Here is a 21,000-nt window from a genome sequence, read left to right on the forward strand (position 1 = left end):
ATGTCGATGGATAACAAAAGCTTTGCCAAATGAATTTTCTAAAACAAAGGTCATTTCTTTAAAAAAAATTATTAAGCGAGACGAGAAAATTATGATCGCCACCTTCGAAGGTCATTTATGAACTTAACCCATTAATGATTTTTTTTTTTTTTTGATTTCCTACCTGATATTTGGAATTCGCATAGCCTCGATTAAATTCGAATCGCTCACTCCAGGGTCTATTCGGGGGGTGACGCTCCCAATAATTTTTTTTTCATACCAAGGCTCAAACTCAAAATCTGATTTAGGGTGATATAATTCCACCACTACACCACGATCCATATTATTATAGTGACCGGATCTAATTACACCAAATGATCCACTAAATCTAAGTTAAGCCCAAAACAAGCCCAGCTGACATTTTAGGCACCAACATTTAACCCTAGCTCTATATAACAATCTGCTAGGTTAACTGTTATCTCTCTCTCTCTACAGAGCTTCAACAATGGCGGCCAAGAAGACACTCCGTAACCCAGAGCTAATACGTGGCGTGGGAATGTTCTCACGTTCCAAAATGTACCACAAAAAGGGTTTATGGGCAATCAAGAAGAAAAACGGTGGAAAATTCCCTCAACACCAGAAAAAAACAATCTCAATTCCACAAACTGAGAAACTCCCAAAATTCTATCCAGCTGATGACGTGAAAAAACCCCTTGTAAACAAACACAAACCAAAACCCACAAAGCTAAGAGCAAGTCTTACTCCAGGGACAGTGTTGATTATCCTTGCTGGAAGATTTAAGGGGAAAAGAGTTGTGTTCTTGAAACAGCTTTTTTCTGGGTTGCTTCTTGTTACTGGACCTTTTAAGCTTAATGGGGTTCCTTTAAGACGTGTTAATCAAGCTTATGTTATTGCTACTTCAACGAAAGTTGATGTAAATGGTGTGAATGTTGAGAAGATTGATGATAAGTATTTTGCTAAAGAAGCTGAGAAGAAGCAGAAGAAGGGTGAAGGGGAGTTTTTTGAAGAGAAGAAAGAGGTTTGTTCATTTTCTGGTTTAAATTAACTGATTTTAGTTTAAAGTCTTAATTTTTAGTGATTTTCTAGTTTTGTGAAGCCTTTAGATTAACTCAAATAATAAATTTTTACTAATGTTGGAATGGTTTGGATCTGAATATTGTGCTAAAGTATACATATTCTAAATTAAGTATACATATTCTAAATTACCTTTAAAAGGACAGAACTTTTATACAATGGATACAAATAGAGTGAAGTGGAAGAGGGGAGTTCATGTAGCTGGTAGCAGGTTGCAACTTGGGGGTAGTTTGATTCTTATAGACCCTAAACATGTTCAAAAGATGAGTTATTTAGCTGTGATTGAATGAAATGGGCACGGATAAGGTAGAACGGGTATAGATAGATCTCCTGTTGAAAATGGATATGCAGAATTTAAATAGTTAAGCTTTGCTAATTTTGGATTGAGGTTGTAGCTATATTGTCTTTGAAGGTGTTGGCACTGCAAGTTTGTCAATAATTGATGTATCTGTCTCTAATATTAGAAAAGATTAAAATGTAATGAGCTACATGTACCAAGAGAAGGGTGAAATTCAGTACCCTTTGATCTTGATTGCCAATGTGGCTGTAGCCAAATGAATTCAATTTGAGTGGTTTACTGGCCGGTTGTCGTTCTGCTGTCGACTTATCTGCTTACCGAACTTCTTACATTTCCTATATTAGTTGTAGTTATGGAACAGATATAGTGTTATTCCCTTGTAAAAATGGATATGGAGAATTCCCAAAGCTGGTCATCTTAAATAGAAGTTTAGAACGTGAAATGTGAGATTTCCTGGTCAAAACGTTTTAACTTCCAAAGTTATGACTAGTTATATTGTCATCTAAGATGTTAGCAGGGGAGTACCATTGCTCGTGCACTTATAAATCAAACATGTGGACACTGTGAAAATGGCAATAAATGATTGATCTGCCTCTGATATCAGAAAAGATCAGAAATGTAATGCTTGATTGAAAGCTACATGTACCAAGATAAGGGTGAAAATCAATACCCAAGATCTTGATTGCCAATGTGGCTGTAGCTAAAAAAATTCAATTTGAGTGGTTTACTGGCCGGTTGTCGTTATGCTGTCGACTTATCTGCTTACCGAACTTCTTACATTTCCAATACTAATTGTAGTTCATTTACTTGTAATAGAATTAAATGGACGGAAAGATATGTAGAATTCCCTTGTTAAAATGTTTATGGAGAATTCATGTAGCTGAGATTAACTAATATCAGAGTTGAGGTGGTGTTGATCGATTTTGACTGAGATACTGATGAATCTGATCTGTTGCAGGAGAAGAATGTGCTTCCACAGGAAAAGAAAGATGACCAGAAAGCCGTAGATGCATCATTGGTCAAGGCCATTGAGGCTGTTCCTGATTTGAAGGATTATTTGTCTGCAAGGTTCTCACTCAAGTCAGGCATGAAAGTGCATGAGCTAGTTTTTTAGGCTAACTAATTCTACAGTACTCTTGTTTGTTGAATTGATCTTGTTATCTCTGTCTGTGTTCTTACTAAAGATTTTGTTGATGAGAATCATCTTAAATTATAGTATGCAATATGAGATTTTCCCTGTCGGAACTATTTATTCTTTATTACTAGCTATGTTGAGTGTCACAATCTGGAATATTTCTTGCTCTGATATCTTGCTTCTCTCATTATGTGTGTTTGTGTACACAATATGTGATGTTATTCTTGATTGAAAGTTACATGTACCAAGAAAGGGTGAAATTGTGTACCCTTGATCTTGATTTTGCCAATGTGGCTGTAGCAACATGAATTCATTTTTAGGAGTTTACTGGCTGGTTGTTGTTCTGCTGTCGACATGTCTGCTTACCGAACTTCTTACATTTCCAATTCTTGTTGTCGTTCATTTTTAATGATCACACACACACACACAACACAGACAGGATATTAGGCTGTTGGATGAGAAGGGTAGAAGAAGGAAATGGCATAGAATTTAGCTTTTTCAAAATACCCTTCTCTAAAACCAAATCATCTGTGCACTTTCCAGGCTGACTGCTTCGACTTCCAGCAGTTGGCGTCTATAGGTGCATACAAGAAAACACCCTAAAATTCTTTCTTTTCAGTTCTTGCATTATTTGAGAAGACAGTAAAGTTTGATGTGGTGAATTTTTTGTGAAATCTTTTTTCATAATTAAAATTCTTTAACCAATGTATATCATGGAATTAGTGGTCATTCTAGAAAGGTCTACATATCTATGTTACTGCACTCATGTTGGATTCTCGAAAAATGTACTACTTTTGGAGTATTAGACACAGCCGTCCACATTTTTGAAGAGTAACATATATACATATTGGCTCTTGCTTTACTCTCTAAGAACACTATTGATAATGTGTAGGAATGTTTCTTTGCAAGTTTGCTTTGCTTTTATCACCAATCTTGGGAAAACTAGGAATCAATTTCTCGTATGACACTAACTAAGACAACATAGAGCAAGAGACCACTATTCTTCTCTAGGTATCTCCAACAAAAAGACCCTTTATAATCTCCTTTCCAACATTTTCTCCAACCTCTCTCTATCCTTGGATAAAACGTCTTTTCGAGGAAAGAGAGACGAAAGAAAGTATGAACCTAAGCCAAGAGCCTACTTCAAATTCATAACATCTTCTGCCATCTGAATCAAAGATTTAGCGTCTATAATTGATTTCCTCTGTTATCTATTTTCTTGTTGGAACAAAATCATTATAATTATGGGTGCAAAACTCTGTTGTCTCAACCAGCCAAATTCAGAAGTCCATGAACCACAAAAGATCAAACAAAATGACCCTTGTTCAAGAAATCTTGAAAATACAACTAGTCCTCTTCAAGTTCACAAAACTTTGAAAGATATCCTCTTTGCTTCATCAAATATTAATCCTGGTGTTTACTTTTCACCAGAGTTCATGATCAATAAAGATAATTTGTTTTCTCCAAGAATTAATATTTCATCTGAAAGATTAGTTGTTGAAGATCATGTTGGAGGAGAATTAGAGTACTTTGAAGCAATGAGTAAAAGTCCAAGTGGAAAATTGAAGAAGAAGGTGACTTTTAGGTTACCTGAAGAAGCAGATATTATCATATTTTACTCCCCAAGTAGTAGTAAGAGTTTTGAACAATGAGGGTGTCTGTCTGTGTTTGGTACGAAGGTAATAATCCTGTTTCAATCGTCGAAAACAACCTCTCTAAATTGTGCGTACAATCTATTTTTTCAAACTCCACTAGTGAGATTACAAATAATTATTCAATATTAAATGGTTGTTTCAATTATGATTAGTTGGTAAAAATGCTAGAAGAAAACCACCAAACGGGTTTATATCAAATAAACCCCACGTAGGGAACAATAAATAAATAAATCTATGCTTTTAACTTCGTTTACTCTTGTCAATTGAAGCTAATTCCAATATAATAATGATTTGAAATTAAATATAGTGAACAAATTTTGTTTTTAAGATACTATACTTGTTTTCATAGGGTTTTTAATTTGTTAGATAAATATTAAAGGGATATGGTCAAATCAAAGAGGAAAAGTTGTTTGATACTATGCTTATATAAGTGGTCCAATTATTGATACTTTCGTGTATCGTAAAAATTTATTAATATTCGATATTTATATAAAATAAAGCATTAAAAATTAAAGTATCTTATATCATTTGAGTACTGGACACACCAAATACGATCGAAATTTTACCATTCAATTAGCTTGCGACGTTGATTGAAATATGGTTGAATACGTGGACAATTGTTTAAATTTATTGGTAAAATTAAATTTAGAATTATATTTTATTATAATGAGACATGGTGAGACACATAATAAAGTGTTTTTATTAAATATTTTCGATTTAAAATTTTGAAAAAGTTTTTGCGCTTGGTGTTTTTAAGTGTTTATGTAAATAAATTAACATAAAAAAAATGACGGGATACTACGATATCCTATTATTTAGACATTCGAATTACGATGATCTTCACTCAAATTTTAGAAAAACTTTTATGTATATTTTTACGCGCTCACTCTATTCATGCTTTCATCGTATGTTTAGACAGACGAGCTCCATTCCTTGTATGCATTCTCGAAGGTGGAGGCATGGTAGTCTGTAGAATCTCAGTGCTGGCGACATTTCTTCGACGGACGGATTTTGATCCAATATTTTCAATTTTATTTTACTCTCGGCTCAAATATTAAAAAAATAGAACAATGTATAAGAAGACATAAAATGCGATCAGAAGATACAATTTATGTTATGAATTTTTTAATAAAAATTCTGATAGTGCGACTGCTCGTGATGATACATGCAACGACAAACATTTACAGTAGCAATAATTTCACTGAATTTATCATATGCTTCACATTTCTCAAAATAGGTTATGCTTATTTTATTCAAATTCATGGCTTGTGTCATAAATTATGTAATCTTCTTCAATTATTTCCATTGTTTAATTCCACTATATAAAAAAAAATACTATAATTCAACCTACATTATTGTTCCTCCCTAATTTTCAGTGCACTGTTTTAGTATTGTACTATTGGCCGGAGCTCAAAACGGTGCCGTTCTCCGGTAAGCATGGGAATGAAATCGTTCGTTGAAGTTCAATCGGATTCCCAATTTCCGATCGAGAATCTTCCGTACGGTGTTTTCCGGCCGGCGCCGGATTCTGAACCTAGAACTGGTGTTGCCATCGGAGATTACGTTTTGGACCTCTCCGTTATTGCTTCCGCCGGTCTTTTTGACGGTCCTCTTCCCAAAAATTCTGATTGTTTCAATCAGGTTTCTCAATTTATTCACTTCTTCCGTTTTTTTTAATCTTCTTAGATAGTGTTTAACTAAATATGGAGTTTAAGAAAAGTATTTTTGAACCAGTGATCTTAAACAAAAAAAAATATATTGAATGTACCAAAATATTTCTTAAATATATTAGGTGAAAAGTTAGACTTTGAGTTTGCTAGTCATGGTTGGAGGTAACTTACAAGCACCTCGATCAAAATGTGAAAATTTTGATGTAAAGGGGCGGTGGACTAAAGCTCGCGCTATGCGCAGGGTGCAAAAAAAGGTCCCGGCTACAAGGGTCTATTGAACGCAGTCTTACCTTGTATTTCTACCACAACTCCTGCTCACATGACAACAACTTTACTATTTACCCCAACTTTAAAATGTTGATGTAAAGTTAGCCAAATAGAACTTATCATCAATCATTTCTGGTAGCAACTTCACTTTCTTGATTATTTATAGAATCACATTTCCGAAAAATATAAATCACCTTTGTCTTTCTTGTAATATACTCTGCAAGAGAACACAATTGGAACCATTTTAGTATTGTAGATTGATATTGTTGATGGTCGAGACTGAAGATTTCGAACTACTACACACTGGCTTACTATTCATTTTGGCTCTCTCATTTATTACGAGACTAAATCTTGCTCTTTTATAAGTGTCTTACATTTTGTTTCATTGAGTTAAGGATTGGAAGCCAGAGTTGGTATTAATTTTTCTCATCGATGGTGCAGCCTAATCTCAACAAGTTCCTGGAATTGGGACGGCCAGCATGGAAGGAAGCTCGTGCTACATTACAAAAGCTATTGTCTGGTCTGCATTTTTGTTTAGTAACTACTTTACATCTGCCTGAAGTTTACTATGTTCTCTATCAGCAGAGGATCAACTTTGCTAATGTTCGAGGTTCATGTTTTCTACTTAATCCTTATAGATACTGAACCAACATTGCGTGACGATGCATGTCTGAGGCAAAAAGCTCTTCAGCCTATGGTAAGACATTTTCAGATTCATCAAAATGTAATAGAGAACTCTATTCGTGTTGGTCTGGCTTATACGTAATTTTGTAGGACAAAGTGGAAATGCTTCTTCCTGTTGCAGTAGGAGACTATACAGACTTCTATTCGAACATTAATCATGCCACGAATTGTGGGCTCATGTTTCGTGGCTCGGAGAACCCAATTAAACCAAACTGGTATGAGACTAAAATAATTAAACCAGATGTCAATATCCCAATGAGATCTCCAAAAATGAAAAAGTAAAGCACTTTATTATTCTTTTATGTGTTCTTTAACTAATGGATTTATCAACTTACTGTCAGGTTTTGTCTTCCGATCGCGTACCATGGACGTGCCTCATCTGTTGTTGTATCGGGCACTGACATTATAAGACCAAGGTGAGACATATTCTCCGATCAAGATTAAGAGAAGTCTCGGTTCTTATCTGAAGACTTCTTATTGAACTTCTCTGATCCTTGAAAGGCTCACTGCTCATAGACAGATGTTAGTTGGATTTCTTCTCATGTTTCCCTATTCCTATGTTTATTTAGAGGACAGGATCGTCCCAAAGGGAATTCACCGCCATATTTTGGACCATCTCGTAAAATGGACTTTGAGCTAGAAATGGTAAGAGCCCTTATGACTGTTACAATAACACTAATTTAGACTTCCTTTTCAATAATTTTCTAATTTGTGGTTGAAGGCTGCTGTAGTTGGGCCGGGAAATGAACTCGGAAATCCTATAGATGTTAATGAAGCTGCAGATCACATATTTGGCCTCGTCTTGATGAATGATTGGAGCGGTATATGCATCATATATTTCGTTTTGTTTCTACTTCATCCGCTTTAAATGTTGATAACATACTAATTAGAAGCTGAGCTCTGCAGCTAGAGATATCCAGGGTTGGGAATGTGTACCTCTCGGTCCCTTTCTTGGGAAGAGCTTCGGTAAGGAATTTTGTACTTGCTACTTACGTTGCTCACATTATTTGCAAAAGATATAAACTTGTCGGCTCATTTCACATTTCCTAAAAGATCTTCATTCCTAAATATTACATCAATTTTGCTGTGAACATCTTCCCTCTCTAATTACATGGTAACAAATTTGTATCAGGCACAACTATATCGCCTTGGATTGTGACTTTAGATGCTCTGGAACCTTTTGTTTGTGATGGTCCAAAGCAGGTAGCTTTAGTACTTTAGTCACCACAGAAATTATGCTATCAAATACTAATACATTTTACATAGCAGAATCCTCCTCCCTTACCATATCTTGCGGAGAAGGAATCCAGAAACTACGACATAGAGTTGGAGGTATTCTAGCGTTTCTGCTATATGTCATTGTCTGCACAAGTTATCTAATAGTGCTATATAATTCCTTACTGTGGATTTGATGATTTCCTTATGCTTAAAGGTTTTCATTAAACCTGCTGGACAAGAACACTCCTATGCTGTCACGAAAAGCAATTTCAAGCACTTGTAAGAATTCTGTCTCCACCACAATCATTCTCGTGATCACAAAAGTCCGGAGTAGTTATGTTTTTGAATTACTAATATTGTCTTGGTTTCTCCTTAGGAAGTGGTGACATTATTTCTTTCTTGGTGGTACAGATATTGGACAATTTCGCAACAACTTGCTCACCATACTGTCAACGGTTGCAACCTCAGGCCCGGTGATCTTCTTGGATCCGGAACCATGAGTGGACCTGTAAGATTTCATGGTCAACTATATTTAAAGTCTTCCATTTTTCCTTGTTCATGTCTTGTTAAGTCAAGTCTCGGAATGTTCTTCTTTTGTTGGTATTCTGAAGTAATGCTTAATATTCCGTCCAGGAACCAGGAACTTACGGAAGCCTTCTTGAACTAACGTGGAATGGAACAAAACCTCTGTCTTTAGGTGGAGTTACTCGTACGTTCATAGAAGATGGAGATGAAGTTATATTCACCGGGTGTTGCAAGGTTCGATATACAGAATCTTTTTTTGTTTGATACAATTAGGAAGAGCCTTTTTATATCTATCACCTAATTGTTGGGATCGAAATAACCAGGTATCATGCAGAAGGTAACAAAACAAATATTAGCCTACATATGAGCGATAATATAAGAGAGAGCATAAAAATATCGACTAGACATGTAAATTTCAGAAGTACTACTACTAGATTCAGCATGTCAGCATAACAAAGTAACAAATTGCTCGTTTATACAAAATGAAAAAGTTAAACGAGCTAACTCCTTTATCTTATGTTTTCGAAGTTTCATTTCCTATCTTAGATCACCTATCATCAGAAGTATGCAACTCTCGAATTGTTGTTTGCATAATTGATGGTGCATTGAAAATTGATGAGACTTGATACATTATTGTATGCAGGGAAATGGCTATACAGTTGGTTTCGGAAAATGCTCTGGTAAAATTCTTCCATCACCATCCTGAGACCATGAATCTGTTACCCCGATCCAGTCTTCTTCAATCTCGTCAAAATAAAACCAGGAGGATACGAGCAAACACTTGCATAAAATCCTTGTACTTGTAACATGTACCGCGAACTATATATGCAGTATCAACAATTCGAGCAATAAAACTATTCAATTGTGGAAATATGTCTTGGCTCCTGGCAGTATATGTTTTTTTTCCCTTCCTGTTGTCATAATTATGCCTCTTTCCTTCCAGCATTGAGGCCAAGATAAAGAGCAGATTTTGCTGGGTGGTTATAGGTTCATGTGAACATAATAGCTTTTGTCCAAATCTCGTATATATATATATATATATATATATATATATATATATATATATATATATATATATATATATATATATATTAAGAAATCTACTAAATATATATGAATATTTGATGGTGAACCTGATTATTAGTGTAGTATTAACTTGACGTCATTATAGAAATCCATAAAATTTGCAAACTCTTAGTAGGTTTTTAAATTTACAGAAGCAAACTGCTCTTCCAATGTTCATATATAGAGGACAGAGCAAAGGATGAAACTTTCTTTCATGTGATTTTAAGTCTACTTTAGCTCTCTTTTAACGTCTGTCACTCACTATCATTTTACACCTAATGTATTGACACGACGCACGATAAACCATAGGTAAAAGATGCATATCATGTACTCATTCCTTACTAATTTGATACATATATTATGTATGAATTAGTTTTTTTTCCCTAATGATGCACTCTAAGCAAAATGTTAAAAATAATCGACAGTCTTGAGAATGGAATTTTTTTCATAAAGAACAATTTGACAATAATTAAATTCCGTGTAACATGAATTTAAATTGATCTGATTAATAAGTTCTGAATAATGGGGTTAGGTCGAGATCGTAGTCCGGGTCAGTGGTAAAGGGTGGGGGCCACGTCTCGGTTTGAGGTTATAATAGTAAATATTCTACTAACAATATTTTCTCCTTAATAATCAAACACAAGAAAAAAAAAATAGTAGCTAATTTGGAGGTGAGTTATGCAGGTATTAAATTCTAAATATGTAATATCATATTTGGTAGTTGGGGAAAGAGATAAGTTATTCACGTATAAAATAAATATAATGTTCATTTTGCAATTTAGAAATTCATATAACTAATTCATGTATAAGTTATAAGAGAATTCATGTATTATTTTATAGAAGGTGAAATAACTAAATACATGAGTAACTCTAATCAGCTAATAAATAATTATAAATTCCAAAAAAAAAAAAAAACCGACAGCCACAAGCCTGAAAAGCCAGAAAACAAGACCGTTAAAGTAAAAGCTTTTCTTTTAATATAAAAAATAAAAATAAAAAAGCGGGTCCCTTAACGGTCCCAATGCGCATTACCCGCCAAAAAGTATGATCTCTAACACTAATAAATATAGTTGTTCTACACTCATCCCCTCTTCTTTCCCCTTTCCAAAATTAGTCGAATTAATAGCTATGAAGTCTTCTCGCAAAAATAGCTATTACTCTTCTGTCGGTGTTGGTGCTGGTGCTGGTGTTGGTGTTGGTGCTGCTACGGTTACGTGCTTTGCGGAAAATGACCAATCTACCCCGAAGATTATTCAAATTCCAATTCAGTCCCCGCCGGGAAATAATGAACTTCGGATCGGGAAGGCTGCTGTTAAGATTCAGTCAGCTTACAGATCTTACGTAGTTCGAAACCTTGTAAAGAAGATCTCAGCCGTCAATTCGGAAGCCAATTATTTACAACGTCTCATCCAACGACAGGTATTGACTGATCATTTAATTCTACCACTTTACTATTGCTCTCTGTAATTTTCAGTTTATTTTAGTTCATATACTCTGAAATAAAGAGGTAGATCCAGAATTTGAAGCTGGTATTGTAGTCACAATTAGTGTGAGTTGATGAAATGTTGCCATTATGTATATATATTTTGGGATTCCGTTATTTTCTTTTCGATCCTGGTTTGATTTTACTTTTTTGAGCTAAAGGATTTGTCCAAAACAATCTCTTTACACCCAGCTAGGGTAAGATTTGCGTATGTCTTATCCTTTCCAGTTCTTTCTTGTGGATTAACAACTTTATTTTTTAATGAAGTCCACTATGCAAGCATCATGTTCGATTATGACTCCGACCTGAGCCACCCTAGCCGCTTGTGGGCATTGCCATAGGCAGAATTTTGGTATTATCGAACATATTACACTGAGTATGGTATTGCTGAGAGGAAGGGGGCAGCCAGTTCCCAAACCTCGCATCCCTCATGATTTGGCAAGATCATGATTCGCGAATGAAATTTGGTCATGACTTTTTGCTTTGTATCTTGCTGTCATATTTTTCTTGCAAACATGTTTTGTTTTCCTTTTTTTTTGAACCGAACATTTGTGTAAGATACAATCTTTCTACCTCACAAAGGTAGTAGTAAGGCCTAGGTATATCCTACCTCTCTCCAGATCCCACTAAAATCACGTTCGTGACATGTAACTTATTGATAACAGGACACAGTTGACGCTGTAAGGTCCAGTGAACGAGAGAGAATCAGGATGAATGAGGCACTAATGAGTCTGCTATTGAGATTAGACTCAGTTCCAGGGATTGATCCAACAGTCAGGGAGCTGAGGCGAGACCTGAGCCGCCGGATTGTGGGGCTGCAAGAGATACTAGATGCTGTTTCTGACACTAAAATTCAAAACTGGGATGGATTTCTGATGGATTGGGATGATGTTGTAGAGAGGATGGAAATGGATGTATGCAAAGAGAGAGGCGGTGGCGATGAACTGGAGACGTTTTGTGCTGAGCATTTAGGTTTTCGATGCCTACAAAGGTTTCTCCGCGATCAATGATCTTAATATATGTTAATATGTTATCTATATATGTATCTGGATTGTAATTTTGTTGTATATGACTTCTCTTTCCTTCTTGCCTTCGTTCTGTGCTAATAACCTATGTTGCTCGAACTCTCTAAAAATTACTGTCACACTTGTGTCTAATTCTTCAAAAGTGCACTATAACACACATCCATCGACATTTTCAAAGAGTCCGAGCAACATATGGTGACATTTTCTTTCTATATGTTTTCTAGAAACTTTTTTCCTACACTAGGAAACTTGATAAGGCATGGATTGTACATTTTTCCTCCTGTTCCGCCTGTTTCTGTCAAAGGGTACAAATTACTTCTCCAGTGTACCAAAGTGAGAGTTGCAATCAAAGTCTTCATGATGTACCCCACAACAAAAAACATAAAGTTTTATGGTTAATGAGTATGTCTTATAAAGAGCATTTTCCTATTGTAAAATTTTGAAAAAATACCAACACTGATCTGATAAGAAAAAAGAAAGATGGGAGTGCATGAAAAATATGAACTTGTTAAGTGGCAAGACTTAATGGTTGATGAACCCATCAAGTTACCACCAAGGTTGTGGTGGGATGGATAAGGATCCCTTCACCCTTAACCAGAATCTTGTGTTCGAGCCCCAATATGGGAAAAATCTTGATAGAGAGTGTTTCCCCTTAAATGAACCTCTTTGGAAGGAGCTCCAGAAAAGACTCGACTTCAGAGTGGGGAATCTTCCTCCTATGATTTTTGCCTAGAATGTGTTACTGGATCTCTGCTCTAGAAAGCTATACAAGCAACAATAAACGCACTTTGCTTGAGAAGGTCCCTCAGTTCCTCGAGAGCACCTCATTAGAAAATTGGTGAATCAATGTTTCCATATCCCTCCGGGGCTGAAAATACATGCATAGATAGTTGTTTAATGTCAAGGCCAAAGTTAACAACAGAAGCATTGAAGACTAATAGTGATACACGCAAACACATCCAAGTCCTTTGACTAGTTTGTAGTTTTTTCTGGGGAATTTGCTTGTCAACTTGGACTGTACCCAACGAGAATCTAGATTACTCCATACTCCAACGAGACTATCAGACACAGGATGGGAAACCAAACAAGATTAAGTTTTAAATCATGAATTCAGTGGGACCTCTCCGTCGTGAAAGAAGTAATGAAAGGGAAGCCCGGGGAAACTATGTTGATTGAGTGCAATTTCAAAATTAAGTAGTGAATCTATCGGCACCATAGCAGTGGTATACAACTTTGGACCTAACGGCCGGCCTAGTAACCTTTCGGAATGGGGGATCCCGTTGGCAACAACCACGGTAGTAGTTAGGTCAAATCACAAGTGGACACTAACGAATGAATCAATGATGGTGCGGCTTCCCGCGGCTATGAGCCCAAGGTAAGGGAGGAGCGTCATGGCTAGAGGTCGAAGAAGCTCCAACCCCGGCGATCTAAGTGAGGCGATGCCTCACCTATGTGATAGCTATAAATATCATAGTCCTCTAACAAAGCATGTGCAATTCATTTCAATGAAATAAAATAAGTTCTTATTATTGATACAGTAGCTGCTCATTTCACTTCTCACATCATATAACATGACAAACTAGTCCCTCCAAACAACCTTTTTCTCTTGATTTCTCTACATGACTTGATACAACATAGAACTTACATATGCAAAATGAGACATATTTTACACAGAGCTGCAACTACATTTGCATTGTGACAAACAATTCTTGCAATCTGAAAGCCTTGGGTAGGTACCTTTGCAATCACACTTGCTTATGCATTTGGAACGCGATGTTCCACACCACAAACACTTGGCCATGCAACGCATCATAGGCGCGCATTTTGGACAGTCGATTTTCATGTGATTTACAATGCAATTTTTGCATCCATCACCATCTGTAGGACAACCTGAACTAGGCAAAATGATCATGTCACACACTATTATTAGAATTATCAGACACTCAAAGAGTAATGTCTTTGTTAGCCTCTTTCCCTTTCCCATTTGTCTCTCTTCTATACAATAAAAATAATCTGTATATGTCTTTGCTTATAGACACTCTTTTGTGACTTGTAATGAGAGGGTGACTAGAGGGAAGAGATCTATTTATAGAGGGAAGTCAATGTTGAGTATTTGTTGAACACAATTAGTAGCAGAGCAGATCCATCTCAATTCTTGTTATCCAAACGTTAGTTCCATATTAAATTGTTCACGCTCCAAATGTGCAGTCTCTGAACGGGTGCGCAATACAAAGTTCATGATGCATAACTCATTTGATTCATTTTGTTGGTGTGACCGATCCGAAATAAGTATCTTTTGGGAATTCCAATGAATATGGGAAGGGGGGAGGGGATGAAGAATCCTACATCGGGATTTTACAGGGCGGGTGATCTCTTAATAAAAGTACTTGAATAATTTTCATCTCTTGAGCTAACTTTTGACATTGAATTAGTATTAAATGATGAAATATTTCTTTTTTCTTAATAAAATTTTTTCCTTCACTTTATTAAGTCAATTTTAATTATTATTAATTGAATTGATTTGAGGTAAATATTAAGTTTTTCCTTAATTGTTAGACAGAATTCATATTTTGGCACAGATTTTAACTTACAATTTATCACTCTCTGGTCTTGGTCTTTATGAGTATTTAAGTCCAATTTAATGTACATTGCAGTTAAAAGTTGGCTGTCTTGGTTTGCTCAATAGTGCCTCATCTCCTTGTTATTCTATACTTGCCCCTCTAATCTTCATAGACTAAATGTCATTTGTGTGACACTTATTTCATTCACTAACTAATACTTCTTTTGTCCTATTGTAATGGCCACTTTAGTTTTAAAAAAAAAATTCAAAATAAATATCACTTTAAGACCAAAGTTGCAACTAATTTCAACTATACCGTTAACGTTAAAGAAAGTCTTTTTAAATATTTTTTCAATTTATTTTCAAAACATATAATAAATGAAGGTAAGTCTTATATTTTTTATTTTTCTTAATGAGCATGAAAGAGCTAAATCGCTAATTAAAATGAGATGGTGAAGGCAATTCTTGTCATGATTTTTTTTCATTTAAAATTGTAGATTAAAAATACAAAATTAAAAATTGAAGTTAAACTCTTATCAACAACGTAAAAATTTAGATATCCTCGAGCTATTAAGATTCTCCGCTTTTAATTATGATAGGAATGGAGAAAGGTGGGACTTGTCATGATATGTATGTTTCCCCAAGTTTATCCACTAGTAATGAATTTGAAGTAAAGGAGATGAAAGAAAAAGAGAGACAGATGGACTAATAACTTTTGTTCATTCTGAGCAATCTATCTTTAGTGGTCTTGATTTGAGTAGTTGGTACCAAAAAATCAACCTCAAAATTTCTTTATTTTTCTTTTGGACCCAAATCATTTTGCTATTATCTTCTTTTTTGTTTTCTCAATTATTTTTACGCAACAAGTGAGTCAAAATAATGGAAAGATCTCTTCGATTTTTTGCTTCATATAAAGGAAAGATAACCTAAAGAAGGAGCATCTCGATATACTAAACTTTCGTCAGGTATGAAATTCAAAAAAAAGTGGAACCACAAGAATTTATTGTACGTTGTGTTAGCTTGCATTTCTCAAAAAGCTATATTCACATCTCAATCCGGTAACTTCCCGATCACATGACAACAACTAGCAATATAACACTTGGGGGTTTACAAACAAGTGTCAATCTTTTGTAGGCTTGTAACTAAGAAATGATGAGCAATCATGCCAGTTCAGTTATGGAAAAGTAAAGGAAAGATGAAAGATGGGGGTTGGGTTGGGGGTGGGGGGTGGGTTGGTTGAACCAGCAAAAGATACAAGTTACTATAGGCTAAAGAGAAAAGCAGCCAAAGATCCTAAATTGGAAATCTTTAGTTGAAAGGAAAGTAAAAGAATGCAATAAACTTGTAACAATTGTGAACGAAAGTTTTTCTATCTTCTTAGAAATAATCTCTTCTTGATTTCTAGACATTCAAAATGAACCAATCACATCTAAAGCACATATAAGAAAGAAGAAAAAAGAACTCTTGGTTAATCTAATCATAAACAAAGCTCAGCTTTATTTGAATGACACTCACCAAAACAAAAATCAGCTATCATCCCCCCCCCCCCCCCTTTCCTCAATTGAAAAAAACTGACAAAAAATCAAGAACTAAAACAAGAAGGTCCCGGGGCAACGATTAGAACAACAACAATTTCTTTGCTTCATATTGCCTGCCATTCCTTCTTAATATCAAATGTGTAGTTGATCTCCAAATAGCACTTGTTATCATCATCAAGGAACTACAAAGTAAGACACAAAAACACGATACAATTTAGTTGATACACACAATAGCGTGTGAGATGAAAGACGTGTCTAGAATACCACAAACTTCAGCTTCAGGTGAATGCCTAAATTAAAATTATGCTTCTGAAACCATAACCATGACTCTGCTTCATTTGGCATTTTCATAAACCGGTCTTACGGTTACTTAAGCTTTTACTTGAGCCGAGGGTCTATCGGAAACAACCTCTCTACCTTCTCAAGGTAGGGGGTAAGGTCTATGTACAGACTAGTATGTTGTTGTTGTTGGTCCTGCACTTACTTAAAGAGTAGTAGAAAACAACAGACAAAGAAGCTCAAATGGTCCCCTTACTATAAGGTAAAGATAAGGACCATGTGCAATGAACTGCAACATTACTGTCAATCTATCATAATGAAGAAAAGACTGCTTCACCAAATTTAATACACGATAGGCGTGTTGAATGTCCTTAAAACTAAGCCATCACCCTAGAGGATGCTTCAAAATTCAATTTCTGGGGTACACAGGACGTACTAAGTCAGATGGTAGATGAGAATATGTTAAAAACATGAAATGAGAACTATAATCACCTTTGTCCTAGCTGAGTAAGATCCTCTTGCGAAAATGCCAGACGGGGTAGTCTCTTCTGGCATCTCATGTGTATACGGCTCAGTTTGAGGACTAAAGGCCCCGATCATTTCTTTCATGCTGTCCACTGAGATAAGGTTTGTGAAAAAAGTAAAAATAGATTAATTTTTAGGCCTCACATTGACATTTTATAAAGAGATGGAGATGAAATTAAAGGTGCAGTCGTAGTACCTTTGATACCAGTTTTCCAAACTGTGTTTGTGTATTTGAGACCTGTCACTATATTGTTGTTGACCTGGAACGTGAATTTCAGGTGGTATTTACTCCCTTCTTTCAGGACAAACCATGGACTTTTGGGTTTTCCATCCTCTGGGATTGGGAGAACAATAACAGCTCTACCCGGGGACTTAATTTCAAGGCTCAAGATCTTCACTTCTGGATCGAGTGACTCTACATTTTAAGCAGCAGAGGCAAGAGTCAGAATATTCTATCAAACACATGGTTCGTAGGAGAAATAGAAACGCTTCTTGCATGAATAAGCTAATAACAGGAAATTCGAGAAAATTTTCTTGAATTGTGACATTTTGCACACCACATCATGCAAATGACAGCAACTCTCAGAGGAAGAATTTTACATTAATGTCAAAATTGAACTACCACGATTTAAAAAGCAGAACTTAGAATTTCGTGCCATGACTTGTGGGACTTTTATTAACACTAAAGGTAACCAAATTCTATCTTGTTACCGTATCTACTAATTTTATCCAAAGCAAATCTGTTTCTTAATATCCTACAAAATGTACCTATTGATCCATCTAATTAAACATATCCCAGTGAAACAAGACCCATTCTATGTCCAAATTTCACAAGATTTGTGTTTTTCCATATATTTTTTGCTAATAACAGTCGCGACTAGTCAGCTTACATGGACCTCAACTATTCTACTGTGTATGTGCATCCTCCCACCAGCGTGGATATGGATATGATTTGTATCTTATTAAGATATTCCAAAATACATTCTGATATAAGATATACATTTGAATGTTACTAATTTGATCATGCACTGCTCGTACCAAAAGAAAGATCATGCAGGGAAGAAAAGAGAAACACTACTAAAAGTTACCTTCCCAAGATTTATTCACATAAATCAAACTTAAAAACTACAAAATATGTTCTGTCAATAGGAAAATCTCATATAACATGATATGCTCTTTCAAACTGTCATTTTGTATAGAGGGATAGTCATTGATCCCATAGGGGTAATGACAAAAAATATTACAAAAAGGCAGAAGAAAAGCCATAAATTTCTACAACATAGCCAGCGAAATCCCATGAGTGGGGTTGGGGAAGGCGGTGTGTACGCAGCCTTACCCCTACCTTATGAGGGTAGAAAATCTTGAACCAAAAAAGATAAGTTAAATTACCTCCAACAGCATTAATGTCCACACTTCCAAGAAGCTGCTCCTTCCATCTTCTCAAACTCTCATCATCCTAAATTCCCAAAAGAATTAACATACAAATCACATCTTACAAGCAAAACATATGAAAAGCATATAATTAAGCACCAAGAACCTGTTCCTTCCATCTTCTCAAACTCCCATCATCCCAAATTCCCCAAAAAAATGAGCATACAAATCACAACATACAAACAAAAAATCATATGAAAAGCATACAATTAAGCACCAAGAAGCTTTTCCTTCCATCTTCTCAAACTCCCATCATCCTACATTCCCAAAAAATGAACATACAAATCACAGCTTACAAACGAAAAAACATATGAAAAGCATATAATTAAGCACAAGAACCTGTTCCTTCCATCTTCTCAAACTCCCATCATCCCAAATTCCCCAAAAAATGAGCACACAAATTACAACTTACAAACAAAAAATCATACGAAAAGCATACAATTAAGCACCAAGAAGCTTTTCCTTCCATCTTCTCAAACTCTCATCATCCTACATTCCCAAAAAATGAACATACAAATCACAGCTTACAAACGAAAAAACATATGAAAAGCATATAATTAAGCACAAGAACCTGTTCCTTCCATCTTCTCAAACTCCCATCATCCCAAATTCCCCAAAAAATGAGCACACAAATCACAACTTACAAACAAAAAATCATACGAAAAGCATACAATTAAGCACCAAGAAGCTTTTCCTTCCATCTTCTCGAACACTCATCATCCTACATTCCCAAAAAATGAACATACAAATCACAGCTTACAAACTAAAAAACATATGAAAAGCATACAATTAAGCACCAAGAACCTGTTCCTTCCATCTTCTCAACCTCTCATCATCCTAAATTCCCAAAAAATGAACATACAAATCATATCTTACAAACAAAAACCACATGAAAAACAGACAATTAAACACCAAACAAACATAAAGATGCAATCTTTTTCTAGAAACAAAAAAGGCACCTTATCTTTCTCAAATTATTCTTCAAACATATATGAAAAAGAGACCATTACCTTATCTTTTTCAAATACACCTTACCTTATCTTTCTCAAATTGTTCTTTGAGAGTACATTGAGGACCCAACTCAATCTTATTAGTATTTTCATCTTCCTCTTCATCCTCAGTAGTATACATTGAACTTTCACTCATCTGTCTGCTAACTTTATTCTCATGAACCTCATGTTCAATCTCAGAATCAGAATCAGCAATTCCACCTTTCTTTGCCTCACAAACAGGGGCTGATTCCTCTTTACCCTCCTTATTTTTGTCATCAAAACCCATACTTTCTAATCTAAAAAATTTTCACTCAGGAATTTTATCAAACAGGTTCTTGACATGAACCAAAAAACAAGTTCTTGACAAGAAATTTTACACAAATTTAAAAGGCTTTACCACTTCACGTTAATTTCACTCAAAACGATAATAACAGAACTAGAAAATTCCAAAAAGGAAAAAGAAAATAAATTCAAGACACCTAAAAAGAATCAATCTTTATTAAAATACAAGAAGTGGGTCATCATTAAAAAGAACGTATTAGATGAGGAAAAAATGGTTAAAAAATAATAATACCCAGAAAGGATAAAAGTTGTTAAAGAGGAAAAATACAGCAAGAGAAAAATAATAGAATGAAAGGGAAAAAAGAGAGAGTAATGAGGGGTTATTTTGAGGAAGTTAATAAAAGGCGCCATAAAGGTAGTAGTCCTGTGATGATCCGAATATTTTGAGAAATAATAATAATAATAATAATAATAATAATAATAATAATAATAATAATAATAATAATAATAAAACATAAAAAATGCAATTAAAGTTTTTGGTTCGGATACATAAATAAACACTCAAATTTAGAAAAATGTATGAGAGCGCATATCTAGATATTTTAATTTGATTTCAACTAATATTTAAACATTCTAACTCATCCTTGATATTCAGTGTATTTTGTGGACACTCGATACTGACTGAAACATAAATTTTGTAAGGGTCTAAATGATCATTTTTGTAAGTTGGAATATTCAACAGACATAATGAAGAGGAATTGTGTGACGTGTATGAATGTGCATAACTCATTAAATACTATTTGAATATATGATAAAATATTTTTATTAAATACTTTAGACTGAAATTTTGGAAAAATTCTTACTTGTGTTCTCAAGTGTCTGTTGATGTGGATAAGTTAACCACTTAAATATATCACATTCTTTAGTTATATACATTAGTTTCAATAATCCATAAATGATAAAATCTCAATTATGTTTCAATTGATTCTGATATATATAATTAAAAAAAATAATATATTTTATGTTGCAAACTCAACTATTTAATAGACGTTTAAGAAAAACTCAATTAATCAATGCTGTATGCGTTTTGAGGTAGAATTTTTTCGTAATTTCAGAACGTGTCACTAGTCGTCTAAAGCTTGTTTTCTAATATACTCAATATTTTTAGTGTGTTTTGCTAACTAGACATTAATCTCATTATTTAAGGGCTCCTAATAAATTATTAAAGCTTTCTTATTATATAAGCATATTATATTATTGTAGTTTGATGTAATTGCACAATAACCGTTACTTT

At 34.8% G+C, this 21,000-nt stretch overlaps 5 protein-coding genes and 3 non-coding genes across 8 annotated transcripts; 6 read left to right on the forward strand and 2 right to left on the reverse strand.

Moving 5' to 3' along the window:
- Nucleotides 1-434: 434 nt before the first annotated feature.
- Nucleotides 435-2,617, forward strand: LOC129870748 (60S ribosomal protein L6-like). Its single transcript, XM_055945606.1, has 2 exons — nucleotides 435-1,018; nucleotides 2,331-2,617. The coding sequence occupies exons 1-2, from the start codon at nucleotides 485-487 to the stop codon at nucleotides 2,484-2,486; spliced, it is 690 nt and encodes a 229-aa protein (XP_055801581.1). The 5' UTR covers nucleotides 435-484; the 3' UTR covers nucleotides 2,487-2,617.
- LOC129871869 (small nucleolar RNA snoR109) lies at nucleotides 1,616-1,706 on the forward strand. The gene has a single exon (XR_008762336.1). It is a non-coding gene; the product is annotated as a small nucleolar RNA snoR109 (small nucleolar RNA).
- Nucleotides 2,064-2,154, forward strand: LOC129871870 (small nucleolar RNA snoR109). Its single transcript, XR_008762337.1, has one exon. It is a non-coding gene; the product is annotated as a small nucleolar RNA snoR109 (small nucleolar RNA).
- A 181-nt stretch (nucleotides 2,618-2,798) lies between the features above and the next one.
- Nucleotides 2,799-2,889, forward strand: LOC129871872 (small nucleolar RNA snoR109). The gene has a single exon (XR_008762338.1). It is a non-coding gene; the product is annotated as a small nucleolar RNA snoR109 (small nucleolar RNA).
- Nucleotides 2,890-5,475: 2,586 nt separating this feature from the next.
- Nucleotides 5,476-9,421, forward strand: LOC129870533 (fumarylacetoacetase-like). The gene is made up of 14 exons (XM_055945344.1): nucleotides 5,476-5,803; nucleotides 6,541-6,619; nucleotides 6,738-6,796; nucleotides 6,874-6,998; nucleotides 7,125-7,199; nucleotides 7,353-7,428; nucleotides 7,505-7,604; nucleotides 7,690-7,749; nucleotides 7,916-7,986; nucleotides 8,053-8,115; nucleotides 8,216-8,280; nucleotides 8,413-8,509; nucleotides 8,635-8,760; nucleotides 9,170-9,421. Exons 1-14 carry the CDS (start codon nucleotides 5,600-5,602, stop codon nucleotides 9,230-9,232), a joined length of 1,263 nt encoding a protein of 420 aa, XP_055801319.1. The 5' UTR covers nucleotides 5,476-5,599; the 3' UTR covers nucleotides 9,233-9,421.
- Nucleotides 9,422-10,671: 1,250 nt separating this feature from the next.
- Nucleotides 10,672-12,164, forward strand: LOC129870413 (BAG family molecular chaperone regulator 5, mitochondrial-like). The gene is made up of 2 exons (XM_055945198.1): nucleotides 10,672-11,010; nucleotides 11,740-12,164. Exons 1-2 carry the CDS (start codon nucleotides 10,720-10,722, stop codon nucleotides 12,082-12,084), a joined length of 636 nt encoding a protein of 211 aa, XP_055801173.1. The 5' UTR covers nucleotides 10,672-10,719; the 3' UTR covers nucleotides 12,085-12,164.
- A 1,414-nt stretch (nucleotides 12,165-13,578) lies between these two features.
- Nucleotides 13,579-14,214, reverse strand: LOC129871348 (guanine nucleotide-binding protein subunit gamma 4). The gene has a single exon (XM_055946244.1). It carries the CDS (start codon nucleotides 14,081-14,083, stop codon nucleotides 13,766-13,768), a length of 318 nt encoding a protein of 105 aa, XP_055802219.1. The 5' UTR covers nucleotides 14,084-14,214; the 3' UTR covers nucleotides 13,579-13,765.
- A 1,819-nt stretch (nucleotides 14,215-16,033) lies between these two features.
- LOC129871467 (rho GDP-dissociation inhibitor 1-like) lies at nucleotides 16,034-20,127 on the reverse strand. Its single transcript, XM_055946376.1, has 5 exons — nucleotides 19,468-20,127; nucleotides 18,391-18,457; nucleotides 17,198-17,416; nucleotides 16,969-17,093; nucleotides 16,034-16,379 (listed from the first exon to the last, which is right to left on the reverse strand). Exons 1-5 carry the CDS (start codon nucleotides 19,708-19,710, stop codon nucleotides 16,302-16,304), a joined length of 732 nt encoding a protein of 243 aa, XP_055802351.1. The 5' UTR covers nucleotides 19,711-20,127; the 3' UTR covers nucleotides 16,034-16,301.
- Between the last annotated feature and the right edge of the window lie 873 nt (nucleotides 20,128-21,000).

Source organism: Solanum dulcamara, chromosome 10 (genome assembly GCF_947179165.1).
Source record: "Solanum dulcamara chromosome 10, daSolDulc1.2, whole genome shotgun sequence".
Classification (NCBI taxonomy): domain Eukaryota; kingdom Viridiplantae; phylum Streptophyta; class Magnoliopsida; order Solanales; family Solanaceae; genus Solanum; species Solanum dulcamara.

Excerpts from the sequence above, each read along its gene's own strand:
- LOC129870748 (XM_055945606.1), top strand. The coding sequence starts at position 485 with ATGGCGGCCAAGAAGACACTCCGTAACCCAGAGCTAATACGTGGCGTG. Across the intron at positions 1,019-2,330 it reads TTTTTGAAGAGAAGAAAGAG|GAGAAGAATGTGCTTCCACA; the intron begins GTTTGTTCATTT and ends GATCTGTTGCAG.
- LOC129870533 (XM_055945344.1), top strand. The coding sequence starts at position 5,600 with ATGGGAATGAAATCGTTCGTTGAAGTTCAATCGGATTCCCAATTTCCG. Across the intron at positions 7,429-7,504 it reads TGGACTTTGAGCTAGAAATG|GCTGCTGTAGTTGGGCCGGG; the intron begins GTAAGAGCCCTT and ends TTGTGGTTGAAG. Across the intron at positions 7,987-8,052 it reads TTTGTGATGGTCCAAAGCAG|AATCCTCCTCCCTTACCATA; the intron begins GTAGCTTTAGTA and ends TTTACATAGCAG.
- LOC129870413 (XM_055945198.1), top strand. The coding sequence starts at position 10,720 with ATGAAGTCTTCTCGCAAAAATAGCTATTACTCTTCTGTCGGTGTTGGT. Across the intron at positions 11,011-11,739 it reads AACGTCTCATCCAACGACAG|GACACAGTTGACGCTGTAAG; the intron begins GTATTGACTGAT and ends TATTGATAACAG.
- LOC129871348 (XM_055946244.1), bottom strand. The coding sequence starts at position 14,083 with ATGGGAAAGGGAAAGAGGCTAACAAAGACATTACTCTTTGAGTGTCTG.
- LOC129871467 (XM_055946376.1), bottom strand. The coding sequence starts at position 19,710 with ATGGGTTTTGATGACAAAAATAAGGAGGGTAAAGAGGAATCAGCCCCT. Across the intron at positions 17,417-18,390 it reads GGACATTAATGCTGTTGGAG|AGTCACTCGATCCAGAAGTG; the intron begins GTAATTTAACTT and ends CTTAAAATGTAG. Across the intron at positions 16,380-16,968 it reads CTTACTCAGCTAGGACAAAG|TTCCTTGATGATGATAACAA; the intron begins GTGATTATAGTT and ends CTTACTTTGTAG.